General features: G+C 64.9%; 1 protein-coding gene across 1 annotated transcript; it reads right to left on the minus strand.

Annotated features, from left to right (window-relative positions):
* Positions 1 to 1,804: 1,804 nt before the first annotated feature.
* Positions 1,805 to 3,128, minus strand: S1PR5 (sphingosine-1-phosphate receptor 5). The gene has a single exon (XM_050924637.1). It carries the CDS (start codon positions 3,059 to 3,061, stop codon positions 1,898 to 1,900), a length of 1,164 nt encoding a protein of 387 aa, XP_050780594.1. The 5' UTR covers positions 3,062 to 3,128; the 3' UTR covers positions 1,805 to 1,897.
* Between the last annotated feature and the right edge of the window lie 12,500 nt (positions 3,129 to 15,628).

Here is a 15,628-nt window from a genome sequence, read left to right on the forward strand (position 1 = left end):
CCCTGCTATCCCAGTCCTCCCCCCAGCTCAGCCAGTGCCCCTCCCCCCGACCCGCAGCCCCCTGCTATCCCAGTCCTCCCCCCCAGCTCAGCCTGTGCCCCTCACCCCCAACCCACAGCCCCCTGCTATCCCAGTCCTCCCCCCAGCTCAGCCAGTGCCCCTCACCCCCAACCCACAGCTCCCTGCTATCCCAGTCCTCCCCCCAGCTCAGCCAGTGCCCCTCACCCCCGACCCGCAGCCCCCTGCTATCCCAGTCCTCCCCCCCAGCTCAGCCAGTGCCCCTCCCCCCGACCCGCAGCCCCCTGCTATCCCAGTCCTCCCCCCAGCTCAGCCAGTGCCCCTCACCCCCGACCCGCAGCCCCCTGCTATCCCAGTCCTCCCCCCCAGCTCAGCCAGTGCCCCTCACCCCCGACCCGCAGCCCCCTGCTATCCCAGTCCTCCCCCCCAGCTCAGCCAGTGCCCCTCACCCCCGACCTGCAGCCCCCCCCTTTCTGCTGCCCAAGGAAGGTGTTGAGACCTGAGTCTGCCCTGGCCAAGGGGCAGCCGTGGGCAGCCGGGAACGGTCTGGGAGCCGGGCAGCACACGGGCGAGTCCCAGGCCACGGCCGTGTCAGGCTGAGCTGTGTCCCTGCCTTACCCCATTTTCCTGAGGAAACTGCACCATGTCCTGCCTCGCCTCCCTGCACCCCTGTGCCGACCATGCCAGGGTCACTACCTCGGCAATTCCACCCCCCCCCAGGCCAACTGCTCCCTGGGGTGGCCTGGTCTCTGTGCCCCGTTCAGGTGCAGCCCGCTGAGACCCAGTAAACTGAGCTCGCCCCCATGCTGGATACCTGGTGCCCCTCCCCCCACGCTGGGGTGCCCCTGAATCATCCCTTCTCCTGAACAACAGAAACCATGGCTGCCACCCAGGGACCTGGCACCGTGGCTCTGCCCACCCAAGAAGTGCCAGCAGAGAAAGGGGGAGGACAGGACAGGGAGTGCCAAGGAGGCCTTTTATTACAAACCTGTTTAAAAAACCAACAACACGGAGCCCCGAGAGGCCTTAATTTACCACGAGTGAGGGGAGTGCAGGGCCTGGCCAGAGAGCCCCCAGGCAGCGTGGGGGTGCGGATGGGGGGGGGTCTCCTGTACTGGGTCACCAGAGTGGGAAGTGGGGTGTGCTGAGCCTCTGGGAGGGGGCCAAGGGGTTGTAATCTGGGTTGTGCTGGCCATGGGAGGATCTGGGATCGGCTCTGCGCCGGGGGGGCCACATGGGCCGTAGGATCCGGGATCGGCTCTGAGCCACGTGGGGCGTGGGATCCGAGATTGACTCTGCACCAGGGGGCTGCGGGATTTGGGATCAGCTCTGAGCTGGGGGGCTGTGGCATACGGGATCGGCTCTGCGCCGGTGGGCTGCGGGATCCGCTCTGTGCCGGGTGGGCCGTGGGGGCTGCGTGGGGCGTGGGATCTGGGATCGGCTCTGTGCCAGGGGGGGCCATGTGGGGCGTGGGATCTGGGATCGGCTCTGTGCCGGGGGGGGCCATGTGGGGCATGGGATCTGGGCTCGGCTCTGTGCCGGGGGGGGCCATGTGGGGCGTGGGATCTGGGATCGGCTCTGTGCCGGGGGGTGCACTGGATCATTTGGTGGGGGGAATGGCTAAGGCAGCTTGTGTGAGCCGATTCGGGCCCACAGGTGTTAACGCGGTGGGCCATACAAATATGCTGCCCGGACCAGCAACAAGCTTCATACAGAGCAGGCCAGCAGGGGGCACCCCAGGGCACCCCAGGGCATCCCGGCAGGGGTCCCTCGCCTCCCAGGCAGCCAGGGCTCCAGCCATTCCAAGTCGCAGGGGCGCCTGTCCCGACTCTTCGCCCGGCCCGTGCTGCGCTCCTACCCCAGTGCTGGGGAGGGGGGCTCAGCACTCGGCACTGGGCACCGGCACCTTGATGGGGGTGGGCGTCCCGTTGCCCGTGGACAGGCTGGTATCGATCCCCTCGGGCCGGTGGGACGAGCGCTCTGACTTGCTGGTGCTGCACTCCAGGATGGGGATCCCGAAGCGCTGGGCCGGGCTGTCCTCGGCCGGCCCCACCAGCAGGCAGCACAGCAGTTTGAGGATGGCCCGGCGCAGGTCCTTGCTGGTCAGCGTGTAGATGATGGGGTTGAGCAGGGAGTTGATCATGGCCAAGCCCAGGAAGTAGTCGGCCTTGTAGAGCACGCGGCAGGCCTGGGCCTGCACCTCGCACCACACGTCCAGCAGCAGCAGCAGAAAGAGGGGCAGCCAGCAGGCCATAAAAGTCCCCACCACGATGGTGACCGTCTTGAGCAGGGCCATGTACTTCTGCGAGCGCTTCAGCATCCCTTTGCGCAGGGTGCCCAGCCGCGGGCTGCTCCCCTTGACCATGCGGAAGACGCGGGCGTAGAGCACCGTGATGGACACCAGGATGGCCAGGAAGACGGTGATGCAGAAGAGGATGTAGCTCTTGGAGAAGAGCGGCAGAACGGTGGAGCAGTTGTCCAGCCTGTCCAGGCAGTTCCAGCCCAGGATCGGCAGCAGCCCCAGCAGCACCGAAGCCGCCCAGGTGGCCCCCACCAGCAGGAACATACGGGCCTTCTTGTCGCCGTGGTGGGGCTTCCTGCGGCTCATGGTGATGTGCCGCTCGACGGCGATGGCCAGCAGGCTGAAGACGGAGGCGGCCAGCGTGATGAAGACGCCCGCCTCCCGGAGGAACCACAGCAGCGGGGTGAGCTGCAGGGTGGTGGCGCCCGACATGGCGATGTTGGCTGTGTAGGCCAGGCCAGCCAGCAGATCCGACAGGGTCAGGTTGCCCAGCAGGTAGAACATGGGCGAGTGGAACTTCTTGTTCCTCCAGATGGCCAGGAGCACCACCAGGTTCTCCAGCACGATGAGGGCACAGACAGCCAGGAAGGCCACCGCATCGGCCTTCAGGCCGCCCTTGTACTTGCCGCTGGCCTGCAGCTTCCCCGTGTAGTTGTAATGCAGGGAGATGAGCTCGTTGTTGTGATACTCCCGGTAGAGCCGGACCAGCCGGGCTGGGGACTCTGCCGTGATCAGCTCCATGCCGGTGGCCGCCGCGGGTGCTACATGGCGCGGCCCTGCCCGCTCCGGCTCGCCAGCAGCAGGGGCTCTCCTGGCTCTGGGCTGGGCCCTGCTTGCCACGGGGAGTGCTGCTGTGGCTCAGCGGCGGGGGGACGCTCGGGTGTGGGGCATCCCCAGCCCCCCAGGAGAGCCCTGTGAAGAGGGGAAGAGGGACATCAGGACCCTGGGGCCATGTACCGGCCTCTGGGTGCCCAGGGGGCTTCAATTGAAGGGGCAGGCTCCGCCAGGGCCATGGAGAATGCAGGGGGCTGGGGGGCAGAACTCCATTCAGGGGCTGGTATTGGGGGGCTCCCCGGGATCACCCCATGCTACCTCCCCCACACAGAGCTCCTGCTCTTGCCTCTCACCCCCCAACACCCTGCACCCCCCAGCCACTTCCCCCACCACACACGTCTGCACTTGGACATCACAGATCGCTGTGTATGCACCCCCCGAACCCCCCCAGCCTGTGAACCCGGCGGGATGCTCCCCCTCCATGCCCTCAGTCTTCAGGCAGCCAGAAGAGCCGCCAGTTCCCAGCTCTGCCCTGTGTCGCCCGCTTTCTGCAGTGCGTCTGGGGCTGCGCACGGTGCTGCGCTCTGGCCCTCACGCCCCAAGTATTCAAAGCACCAGGAATCCCAGCGCCGGCTCCCCGCTCCCCTGCTGGCACTGCCCACTCCTCGCTTGGCATCAGTGCCCTGCTGCTTTGCAGCAACTGGTGCCCCCTCAGGCTAGCAGGGTGTGGGCATCTCAATCTCCAGGGCATCGCGCTCTGATTGGCTGCCAGGCAGCTGGGAAGGGATCAGCTGATGCCCTGTGCAAAATGAGGGGCACTGGAGTCTGGGGGGACCTTTGCCTGGGGTGGGGGGCTGATCCAAAGCCCAGGAAGGTGACGGAAAGGCCCCCCCCTGCAGAGCAGCTGTGGGGCTGTGCCTCAGCTCCGGGCCAGGCGGTTAAATACCAGACACTCCCTTTGAATACCCAGCCCAGGGGCTGCTGGCAGGCGCTGGCTCCGCTGGGGCATGCCAGGCACTGCTGGAGACGTCACAGCCCTGCCCCCACCGGGGCCTAGCCCCATGGACCAAGCAGGCGAGGGGGCCGGGACGTGGGGAGCGGAGCCAGGCGGGTCTCCCAGGGCCTCTTGCAGCAAAGCTGGGCGCTGGGTCATGGCCCCCATGGCCTGTCCATCCCTCGGGCCATGGCAGAGCCTGGAACAGCCCCCCCCATTCCCTCCGCCCGCAGGGGGTGTCTGGACTGGGGCTTTTTCCCCCCCAACCCCTCAAGACTCAAATCTCCACAGCCCCTTTGTCACCTGCAGGGTTCAGCTAGTTTCAAATCCCCCCCACCCCCACCCCGTAGCACACACCCGCTGCAGGCTGGGCCAGGCCGGGAAACAAACTCTGGCAGAATAACAGCAGCTGGGGCTTGGGGGGGACAGCCGGGACCAAGGGGCGAGTCAGGCTGGGATCCTGTTCTGTATAGAATGGCCTGGAGGGATTCATGGTGTGGCTGCGAATTCTCCCAGGAGCCAGGGCCTGATGCAGAGACGGGGACAGGTCACTTGGGCTGGCAAGGACAAGGGATGCAGAGAACAGCTGCATTGGGAATAACACCTGCTCCCTCTCCCAGGTGCCCCATTTACCACCCCACCTCACCCCTGTCATGCTGCTAGGGCAGGGACTCTCTTACTGCGGGTTTGTGCAGCGCCCGACACAACGGGACCCCGATTTCGGCCAGGGTCTGGGCAGCGCCCGGCACGACGGGGCCCTGCTCTCGGCCGGGGTCTGGGCAGCGCCCGGCACGACGGGGCCCTGCTCTCGGCCGGGGTCTGGGCAGTGCCCAGTATAACGGGGCCCTGATCTCGGCCAGGGTCTGGGCAGTGCCCGGCACGACGGGGCCCTGCTCTCGGTCGGGGTCTGGGCAGTGCCCAGTATAACGGGGCCCTGATCTCGGCCGGGGTCTGGGCAGTGCCCAGTATAATGAGGCCCTGATCTCGGCCAGGGTCTGGGCAGTGCCCGGCACGATGGGGCCCTGCTCTTGGTCGGGTTCTGGGCGGCACGTGTCACAACGAGGGCCCTGATCTTGGTCAACATTTCCATCACGCAAACACTAACCGTCACTTGTCCTCCCCCAACTCCGGCATCTCCCCGGCGCACTCTGAAAATCCCCCTGTGGCGTCTCTCTGAACCCTAGGAACCAGGAGTCCTTGTGGCACCTTAGAGACTAACAAATTTACTTGGGCATAAGCTTCCATGGGCTAAAATCCACTTCATCGGCTCCCACTCTGAGCCCTGTAACGTATCATTCGTCCCCGGGTTCCCAGAGCAGCGGCACAAAGCCAGGGCGTTCGGCGGGAGCTGCACCCCAGGGCAGAATGGTGCCTCCTCAGGCTCCCTCTAAGCACTGGTCAATATGGGCATATGTGAGACCAGCGGGAGGGGCAGAGGGGGCTTCCCTCTCTTTGGCTCTAGGTAGCCCGACCTCGCTCCACAGACCCAGCACGGAGCTTGGGGGCTGGGTGTGACGCCCTGGGGGATGGAGGGGGGAGCCTGACCCGGCCCAGAACCCAGTGATGCCCTGTCTCCCCACCCCCAGAGCATGTGCCTAGGTCACCCTGGCACGTCGGGAGGGGCAATGCCCGAGGGCCAGTGTGGGGTGACTCCCTGTGACCTACCCCGATAGGGGGGTGCCGCGCTAGGATCGGGGCTGGCAGGGGAGGGTCGGATGGCTCAGCAGGTCTGTGCTCTGCCCCCAGCGAGGGGCAGGTGGCAGAGACCCAGGGCCCATCCCCTGCCACCCTCGAGAGCAGGGCCCCATGGACACCCCGAGGGGCCAGGCAGGAGGGAACAGAGCCCGAGCTGGGGGCCAGGGACCCGGGAGGGCCATGTCCCCCAGAGCATCGAAGGCAGCGAAGTGCGGCTGGGAGCATCTGCCCCTGGGGACCCCGGGGTCGTACCGTGATTCTGCCCCAGGGGCCGGAACCCCAACCCCGCGATGCATTAGGAGTCGGAGCCCCTGGTCCTGCGCTCCGAATGGGGGGGCCATGGACACCCCCCGATTGAATCCAGCTTTGAGCCCCGAGCCTTGTCCGCGCGGGGCAGGCGAATCCCCCAGCGCCGCGTTCCGCCCGCAAATTCCACGCGGGACAATCCCGGGTCCCCGCAGGTCCCGCTCCCCGCCCGGGGGCTCCCCTGGGCCAGCCCCGCGCTTACCGTCCGGCCGCGTCCCAGGCTGCAGCGAGTAACGTGCTGGGTCCCGGAGACCGGAGCCTGGCCCGGTGCCTGGTCACGTGGGAACCTCCCGTTTTCCCCCCCCCCCCCGCCGGCCCCGGCGTGGGGAGCGCAGCCTTCACGGGGGGCAAGTCTGGGCTGGAAAGGGCGAGGAGCTGAGACGGGGGCTGCAGGGCAGAGCCAGGACTAGAACCCAGGAGTCCTGGCTCCCAGCCCCCCCCCCCCCCCCGCTCTAACCCACCAGCCCCTACTCCCCTCAAAGCGCTGGGGAGAGAACCCAGGAGTCCTGGCTCCCAGCCCCCCCCGCTCTAACCCACCAGCCCCCACTCCCCTCAAAGCGCTGGGGAGAGAACCCAGGAGTCCTGGCTCCCAGCCCCCGCTGCTCTAACCCACCAGCCCCCCCCTCCCAGAGCCGGGAGAGAACCCAGGCACCCTGGCTCCCAGCCCCGCTCTCTGAATGTCAGAACCCTTCACTGTGGGAAGAGGGCTGAGCTGGGAACTGGTCCCTGGGGTGGGGCTGGGGGCAGGGCCCCCCAGTGCTAGGGGATCGTTTCGGGGCGGGGGAAACCTGGCTCGGGGCAGCAACATCAGCCTCCGGGGGCTTGGCCTAGCTCTGACCTCAGGGCAGCAAGGAAGAGGCTGCCCCCCGCCCCCCCGGACCTGCACTGGGGAGCAGCTGGGAGGCCTGACAGCCTGGCCCAGCTCCCAGCACGGACCCGCCACCCTCCGTATTCAGATGCTAATTCTGTCCCCGCGTGCCAGAGCCCCTGGCACCGCACCAGCTGCCCCCATCCTCAGCACCACCCAGCTGCAGGGGCCCGGCCGGGGGTGGTGGTGGGGGCCTGGCACAGCCTGGAGCTGGCTGCGGCGGGGGAGGGGTACTGCAGTGCCCCCGTCCAGGCCGCCCCATCCGCTACCCAGGGGCTACGCTGGGGACAGGGGCCACAGGGTGGTGAGAAGGGGAGGGAGGGGAGGGGATGGGACAGAGTCCCACGGCATCCTGCGGGGCGGGGGCCATGCAGCCTGGCTTGGTATTGGGGTGTCTGGGACCAGGGGGACGGGTGAGGGGTGATCAGTCAGTGAACGACAGGCAAAGCCCAAAGCCTGGGCTCCCATGGTGCCCCTCAACCCTGACCCACAGCCCCTGCTATCCCAGCCCAGGACTCCCCCCTCAACCCTGTCGGTGCCCCTCACTCCCAACCTGCAGCTCCCGCTAGCCCAGACCAGGGCCCCACCCAACCCCAACCTGCAGCCCCCTGCTATCCCAGCCCTGGGCTCCCTCCTCAGCTCTGCCAGTGCCCCTCACTCCTGACCTGCAGCCCCCCGCTAGCCCAGCCCAGGGTGCCCCCCGCAGCTCTGCTGGGGCCCCTCACTCCTGACACGCTAGCCCAGCCCAGGGCCCCCCCAACCCCAACCTGCAGCCCCCTGCAATCCCAGCCCTACCCCCCAGCTCTGCTGGTGCCACACACTCCCATCCCGCAGCCCCCCGCTAGCCCAGCCCAGGGCTCCCCCCCAGCTCTGCCAGTGCCCCACAACCCCAACCCACAGGCCCCTGCTATCCCAGCCCTGGGCTCCTCCCTAGCTCTGCTGGTGCCCCTAACTCCTGACCCATAGCCCCCCACTGGCCCAGCCCAGGGCTCCCCCCACAGCTCTGCCAGTGCCCCTCACTTCTGACACGCAGCCCCTGCTAGCCCAGCCCAGGCCCCCCCCAACCCCAACCCGCAGCCCTCTGCTAGCCTAGCCCAGGCCCCCAGCTCTGCTGGTGCCCCTCACTCCCGACCCGCAGCCCCCCGCTAGCCCAGCCCAGGGCTCCCCCTCCCCCAACAGCTCTGCCGATGCCCCTCAACCCCAACCCGCAGGCCCTGCTATCCCAGCCCAGGGCTCCTCTTTAGCTCTGCCAGTGCCCCTCACTCCTGACCCACAGCCCCCCCGCTATCCCAGCCCATGGCTCCCCCCCAGCTCTGCTGGTGCCCCTCAACCCCAACCTGCAGGCCCCTGCTATCCCAGCCCTGGGTTCCCCCTCCCCCAACAGCTCTGCTGATGCCCTCCAATCTCAGCCACGCTGTCCCAGTTTTTTCCATTTCCTTGCTATCGCGGGCCCCTAATACCCCTCCCCAGGAGCCAGCTGTCCAGATTCGGGTGGGGGAGGGAGTCCCAGCTCAAAGGCAGCTCAGGGGTCCGGGGTTTGGGGCGCTGCCAGCTACAGGGTTAGGGATGCTCCACTGGCTCTGTGTGCGTTTGGCTGGCACTGCCCGGCTGGGAGGAACAATACCCTGTTCGGGCAGGCGGAAGGGGCAGTGGCTGTGCCTAATGCAGACACAATAGGGATGGGTCCCATGGGGTGAATCCTCCAGGAGCACTGGAAGACAGCTTAGCTCCCTCTCCCCAGGGAAAGGAGGCTCAGGCCGCAGCCTGGGGTCAGAGGATTTCAATGCACCACTGGGATGGGGGGTCTCACCACTCCCTGGGCATGAAGGCACATGGGGGGAGTGATGGGAGCCAGAACACAGTGAGGAACCACCACACCCAGCGCTGGGGAATGCAGCCCCCGTGGCCCATGTGTCCCACCCAGAGGCAGCCGCATCTCAGCACCTGGCTAGGGGTCCTTGATTCCATCTCGCCCTCCCAACCCCACAAGTACAGGTGCGTCTTGCTGTCACCCTCTGTGACAAAGTGGGACTGTTCTTAATGTTTTCTCTGAATACTGTGGGGGGGCCTCAGTTTCTGGCCGACCCTCTGTCGCCTGGCAGCTAATGACCCAGGCCCTTCCCCCCTGCCGGGGATGCTAAAGGTGTGGGAGACAGAGATCAGGTGACCTCCTGGCCCCGGAAAGGAACTGAGCAGAGAGGAGGGGCTGTGGAGGGGTTTCAGTCTGGAGCTGGCTGGGGACGAAGAGTGAAGTGCAGACGTGGGGGTCTGGCTCACTGCCCCCCAGAATGGACCCGGCCGAGGGGTCCGGTTCTCTGTACCTACAAGCTCTGTTTTAGACCCTGTTCCTGTCATCCAATAAACCTCTGTTTTACTGGCTGGCTAAGAGTCATGTCTGACTGCACAGTGGGGGTGCAGGACCCGGTGGCTTCCCCAGGACCCCGCTGGGCAGGCTCGCTGTGAGAAGTGCACGGAGGGCCAGAGGATGCTGAATGCTCCAAGGAGAGACCCAGGAGGTGAAGACGTGTGAGCTTCTTGTCCTGAACAAGTCTGCTCCAAGAGAGAGGAGCCTCCCCAAAGTCCTGCCTGTCTTGGTGGGGAGCAGTTCCAGAGCATCGCCCAGGGACTCTGTGACACCCCCTCCCCGCATAGCACCCCCTGCCTCTCACCCTCTAGCCCTCGACCCCAGCCCCTTCCTCCTCTATCTGCCCCCCGGTGCCTTGTGCGGCTCCGGGCCCTGCCCCTCCCCAGCCACATTCCCCGGAGATGAAGCAACAGCTGCTGGGGTGATGGGAGCCGCCAGGGTGGCAGGTGGGAAGATGCCAGGCGGTTGCCAGGATTCGTCTATTTGGGAGCAGCCGTCCAGAGTCCCGTCTGCCCCATCCCCTCCCTGCCCTGGGGGCTGGGCTGGATGTGGGGGGGTCCCTCGGGCTGGAAGGGCTTCCCAGCCCCATTGGTTCCTGTCCCCCAAACCCAGGTGCCAGGCTGCATCCCACCCCAGACGGCCCTGGATGCCAAGGTTCACCCAGCTGGAGGTGACCGGTTCCAGGCAGGGGAAGGGGCGACATGGGGCCCACCGGACAGAAATTCAAGTCTGGGGCAAGGTCTTAGGTCTGGGCAGGATGGGGAGAAATGGGGGGCAATGGCCCGCAACCCTAATACTTCCCTACTGCTTCCACAGGGGGAGGGGGCAGAAATGTCTGACCTCCGCCTCTGCCAGGGTTTGGGGGAGCCATTTAATCCCTGGGCTCCTGCACGGTGCCCGCTGTGGGAGCAGCGCCCTCTTCCCTGGCCCCCAGGGCTGGGCACCGTGTTTCCTCTTGGGGTCCCAATGGGCCGGAGCCTCCGGATCCTCCCGCCCGTCTGGGGGAATCTGACCCCCGTGTGTCCTCCTGTGGGGATGCAGCCAGGGCACTATCCCTGCAGAATCGGCCCCCAGCTGCACCGCCTGGCACCCAGCCCTTCTGCTCAACCAGTTCATCTGCCCACGGCCCCTGGAGTGTTGTGCTGTGTTCTGTCTGTCTGTCTCCTCCTCCCTGCCAGGCAAGCCCCAGCCTGCTCCCTTGGGTGCAAGCACCCAGCCTTTCCACCCCAGGCCTGCCAGGCCTGGGATTCTGGCTTATTGGGTTGGGGCTTGGGGTCAGGACTCCTGGGATCTGTCCCTGGCTCTGGGAGGGGAGTGGGGGCTGGTGGTTAGAGCAGGAGGGGGCTGGAAGCCAGGACTCCTGGGTTCTCCCCAGCTCTGTGAGGGGAGTGGGGTCCACTGGATCAGTGGGGGGGGGGGGAGGGCTGGGAGCCTGGACTCCTGGGTTCTGTCCCTGGCTCTGGGAGTGCAGGGGGCTCTAGCCCATGGGGGTGCAGTGTGGTGATCCCATAGAAGCATGGGCAACCCGACCCGCAGTGCTGGGACGTGGGAACCGCCCGGGGCACAGGCAGCTGCTCAAGCACCGACAACCTGGCTGCTGAGCAAACAGCACCGGGGGCTGCTCCCTGGCTCCCTGCCCCACCCCAGCACATCCTGTGGCTGTGAGAAGCAGAGCCAAGCCGCCCTCATGGCAGCCCGCACAGCAGCACTGGGGGAGGGGCCGTTCACCCTGAAACCTAATGGTGCTCATCAAAGAGCAACCCCGTTCACTCTTTCTGGGAGGGGGGATGATATCTAGAGGTTAGTGCAGCGAGGGCTGGGAACCAAGACTCCTGGTTTCTACCCCAGCGCTGGGTGGGGAGTGGGGTCTAGTGGGGAGGAGCAAGGTGGGTGGAGGGAGGGGAGCCAGGACTCCTCAGTTCTATGTCTAGTTCTGCTGCTGGCCTGCTCTGTGACTTTGGGCAAGTCACGTCCCTGCCCCATGCCTCAGTTTCCCTGTGTTCTCTGTGCTCCCACTGCACAAGGCCCAGGGCCATCCCAGGCACATCCAGCATTGTGCACTTCGCTATAAATCCAGGGGGCCGACCCCAATCCCCACCCTGCTGGGCCCTGGCTGAGATCAGAGCCCTGTTGGGCCGGGTGCTGCCCAGACCCCGGCCGAGATCAGAGCCCTGTTGTGCTGGGCGCTGCCCAGACCCCGGCCGAGATCAGGGCCCGTTGTGCTGGGTGCTGCCCAGACCCTGGCTGAGATCAGGGCCCCGTTGTGCTGGGTGCTGCCCAGACCCCGGCCTAACTAGACAAAGGTGAAAAGAGAGGCCCAGCGAGTGGTCGTGACCTGCCCAGGACCAGTCCCCAGGTGTCTGAATCCCAGTGCAGCGTCCTCCCTGTGGGTCACAAACCACCTCCCAACACCACCTGGCGCAGGCTGAAGTCACCGGGTCAGCGCCGTGTGGACAGGCCTGCACTGGCGAGGGGATTAGAGAGACTTCCCCAAACACCTGGGTACTGAGCCGGGGCTCTGTGGTTGGGACGCTGCGTGAGCACTTCCCCAGGACACCCACCCAGCCCCACGGGGAATTCCTCCCCGGCTGGGTCACCCTCGGGGCTTTCCACACCAGCCTGCAGCTCGTTCAGGCCTGGGTGACAAAGCGAGACGTCTGGGAGGGGAACAACCAGTGACTGGCACCAGACCTGACCCACTTCCCGCCAGGCTGCTATAACGAATCTCTTCCCCAGCCAGCCAGCCCCCCCAGCCCTGGGACCAGGTCCGAACCGGCGCAGCCTAGAGGGGACAGGCCGCCTGAGCTGACCAGCCCCTGCCCTGGGGCTGGATCTGAGCCAGAGCTCTCCCCGGGGCAAGGGTCCCACGTCCCCCCTTCCCTTTCCCTGCTCTCCCAGCACAGCCCCTCGGGGAGCTCCCAGCTCTGGGGTGAAGCCCCCCTCGCTCAGAGTGGGGCAGCCAGCCAGGACCGCAGAGCAAGTGTCCAGATGAGCAGCTCCCCACACTGGAGGGATGGGTGGACCCGGCTCGGGGCCGGGGGAGGCAGGTGACTGGGACAGAGCAGGTGGGGGGTGGGAAACGAGATCGGGAGGAGGATCTGCAGAGTCCCCTGCAACCACCGCTGCCCTGGCTGGGGGCTGCCCCCTCCCTGCCCACAATGTCCTGGGGGCGGGCGAGGCGCATTGCTTGGGTTTTCCTCATCCTCACCCACCTGCCCCGGGATCCCGGCTCAGCCCTTCCCGCAGTCCATAGTGCGCCGCTGCTGCCCCCAAACCTGGCGTTGAGCCCCGGGCTGAGGTCATTCCAGCTCCCCCCCAGGATTGGCCCTCGGCAGCTGTGGATTCAGATGCGAGTTTTGCCATTTTTGTGGGGCGCTCCTGGCTCACCCCTGTGCCCGTCTGCATGGTGCTTTGAGATCCTCGGGCACAGGAGGGGCAAGGCTATTCAAAGCTTCAGGCAGGTCTGCTCTCCTCCCCGCACCGGCCTGGCGCTTTGCCGCTGGCTTTGCCGGTTCTCCGCTGGCAGCAGCCACGTGGTGTTTGTGGCAGGCAGCGGAGCCCACGCGCTGAGTCACGGAGAGGGAAACGCTCGCCCCATCTGCTGAGCCAGCAGCTTCATGCAGCGTGAGCCCCCGAGGCACGTGTCAGCTGCAGGGCTCCCCGGCCCCGCTGCCAGGCCGGCCCCGAGGGACTGGCGATTTCGCACCCGGTGGCTCCGAACGGGGCCTGGAGAGACGCTGCTCGGCTCATGGCTGGGGTGTTAACAGGCCATGGGGCAGCTCCTGGCGTGTCAGGGTGTGGGGGGAGAGCCCAGCAATTTAGGGCTGAACAACCTGAGTCAGAAGGCACCGGGGCGAAGGGCTCGTGGGGATTAGAAGGGGGCTTGACCCATCACCGTACTCCTGGCCTCCCTCCTGCCAACCCGGCCGCTGCTTCCTCCCCGGGCTCCTGGGAGTGTGGGGGCTAGACATGGGGGGGGCTGCTTGAGGTGGGATGATTCCTCCCAGCCAAGGGTGAGCTCCCACCTCTCACATCGTGCCCAGGATGTGCCCAGCGGCCCCTGCCCTGTCGCATCCCACCTCAAACCTCCTTCTCCGGGACTCGGGCTGAGCTGGCCCCGAGTTCTGGCCTGGGCCAGGATGCGGAGGGTCCCTGGGCTCTCCCCTGTGCTCCTCACGCCCCTGGGTTCCCCACATCCCAAAGACACTGTCCCCTGGCAGCACAGCACCCCTGGCCCCAGGCTGGAGCAGTGGGGGCAGTGCTGACTTCAAGGGGAGATCGCCCCCTGCTGAGGCCCCCCCAGCTCCCTGCAGCACAGCCCCCCCCCCCGCATTGTGCTGAGCAACGCCCCAAAGCGGAGAGCGCCCCTGCCGAGTCACCCGCGCCATTCCCTAGCACACTGCCCCCCACAGCACCATGCTGGGGCACTGGCATCAGCGCTGACTGCGGGGCACAGCGCCCGCATAACTCCCCGCAGCCCCCCGCCCCCGGCACCGCCTTGGCTTTAGGTCCTTCTGCGTTTGAAGGTTGAAGGAACGGGACCTTCCACGCTGTTTTCTGGTTTATTACGGAAGCAGCCGTGTGGACGCTCTACATTATTTATTGGGTGAATTACAGTAGCACTGAGGCTCAAGGCCCATTGTGCCAGGCGCTGTACGAATAGTCATCTGGTCTAATTTCTGATCCACTTTGTTTCTCTGCACACAGGATAAAAGCCTCTGTCTCCATGGGGAGCTGCTGTTTGTCTGTCGAAAACACGGCCCCCAGAGCCCAAACGCAGCCTCGCAGAGTGTGTCCCACCGCTACCGCCCTCAAATCAGCCTGTTCCACCCCCCAGGTCCCCAGGGATGGGACACTGGCAAGGAATTAAACGGGGCCTCATCCTACCTTCCAATTCGGAGGAGGCTTGTCCCCACCAGATGAGCTCCCAAAGACTTGGGACCACAAAATGAAGGGAGATGAAACACGAGCGGCTCCCCTCATGCTCCAGAGGGGCTGTGGGTTGAGATTCAGCATTTTTCCTACACTTGGACACGGTCTCTCTGCTTTGGGAAGCCTGCGGTTTGTTGGTTTTGTAAATTATAAAGTTTCCTTCTGGCTAAAAGGGCCAGTGCTGAAAGAGAAAGGAAAATGAAGTAAAATCTGGCTGCGACCCTCACTGGAAAGGTGATTGGTTCTACTGCTGGACAGGTTTCAGTGGGGCAGCCATGTCAGTCTGTATCAGCAAAAACAACTGGAGTCCGGTGGCACCTTAGAAACTAACACATTTATTTGGGCAGAAGCTAAAACCCACTTCATAGGATGCACAGAGTAGGAAGGTATAAACACACAGCCCATGAACAGATGGGAGTAGCCTTACCAAGTGTGGGGTCAGTGCTAATGAGCCAATGAAGGTGGAAGTGGCCTATTCTCAACAGTTGACAAAGAGGGCTGAATACCAAGGGAGGGAAAGTATCAGAGGGGAGCCGTGTTAGTCTGGATCTGTAAAAGCAGCAAAGAATCCTGCGGCACCTTATAGACTAATGACATTTTGGAGCATGAGCTTTCATGGGTGAATACCCACTTAGTTACTTTTGTAGTGCTAACGAGCCCAGTGCAATCAGGGTGGCCCATTTCCAACACGTGACAAGAAGGGGTGAGTATCAGCAGGGGGGAATTAGTTTTTGTAGTGACCCATCCACTCCCAGTCTTTATTAAGGCCTAATTTGATGGTGTCCAGTTTGCAAATTAATTCCAGTTCTGCAGTTTTTCGTTGGAGAAGTTTTTTTGCTGCAGGATGGCTACTGTTACGTCTGTTATTGAGTGTCCAGGGAGATTGAAGTGTCTCCTCCTGGCTTCTGCACGTTACCGTTCCTGATGTCCCACTTGTGTCCATTTATCCTTTTGCGTAGAGACTGTCCGGTTTGGCCAATGCACATGGCAGAAGGGCATTGCTGGCACATATCACATTGGTAGATGTGCAGGGGAACGAGCCTGACGTGTGGCTGGTGTGGTTAGGTGCTATGAGGTGGACAGAGTTGGCACCGGGGTTTGTTGCAGGGTTTGGTTCCTGGGTTAGTGTTTCTGTGGTGTGGTGTGTAGTTGCTGGTCAGTATTTGCTCCAGGTTGGGGGGTGTCTGTAAGCGAGGACTGGCCTGTCTCCCAAGGTCTGTGAGAGTGGGGGACCGTTTTCCAGGATGGGTTGGAGATGGTTGATAGAGGTTTTAGCTGGGGGCTGTACGTGATGGCCAGTGGTGGCCTGTTCTTTTCCTCGCTGGGCCTGTCCTGGGTACCCGTCTCGCTCGGTCAGTGGTGGGAACTGTACTT

The sequence above is a fragment of the Gopherus flavomarginatus genome, chromosome 16, assembly GCF_025201925.1.
Source record: "Gopherus flavomarginatus isolate rGopFla2 chromosome 16, rGopFla2.mat.asm, whole genome shotgun sequence".
Lineage (NCBI taxonomy): Eukaryota > Metazoa > Chordata > Testudines > Testudinidae > Gopherus > Gopherus flavomarginatus.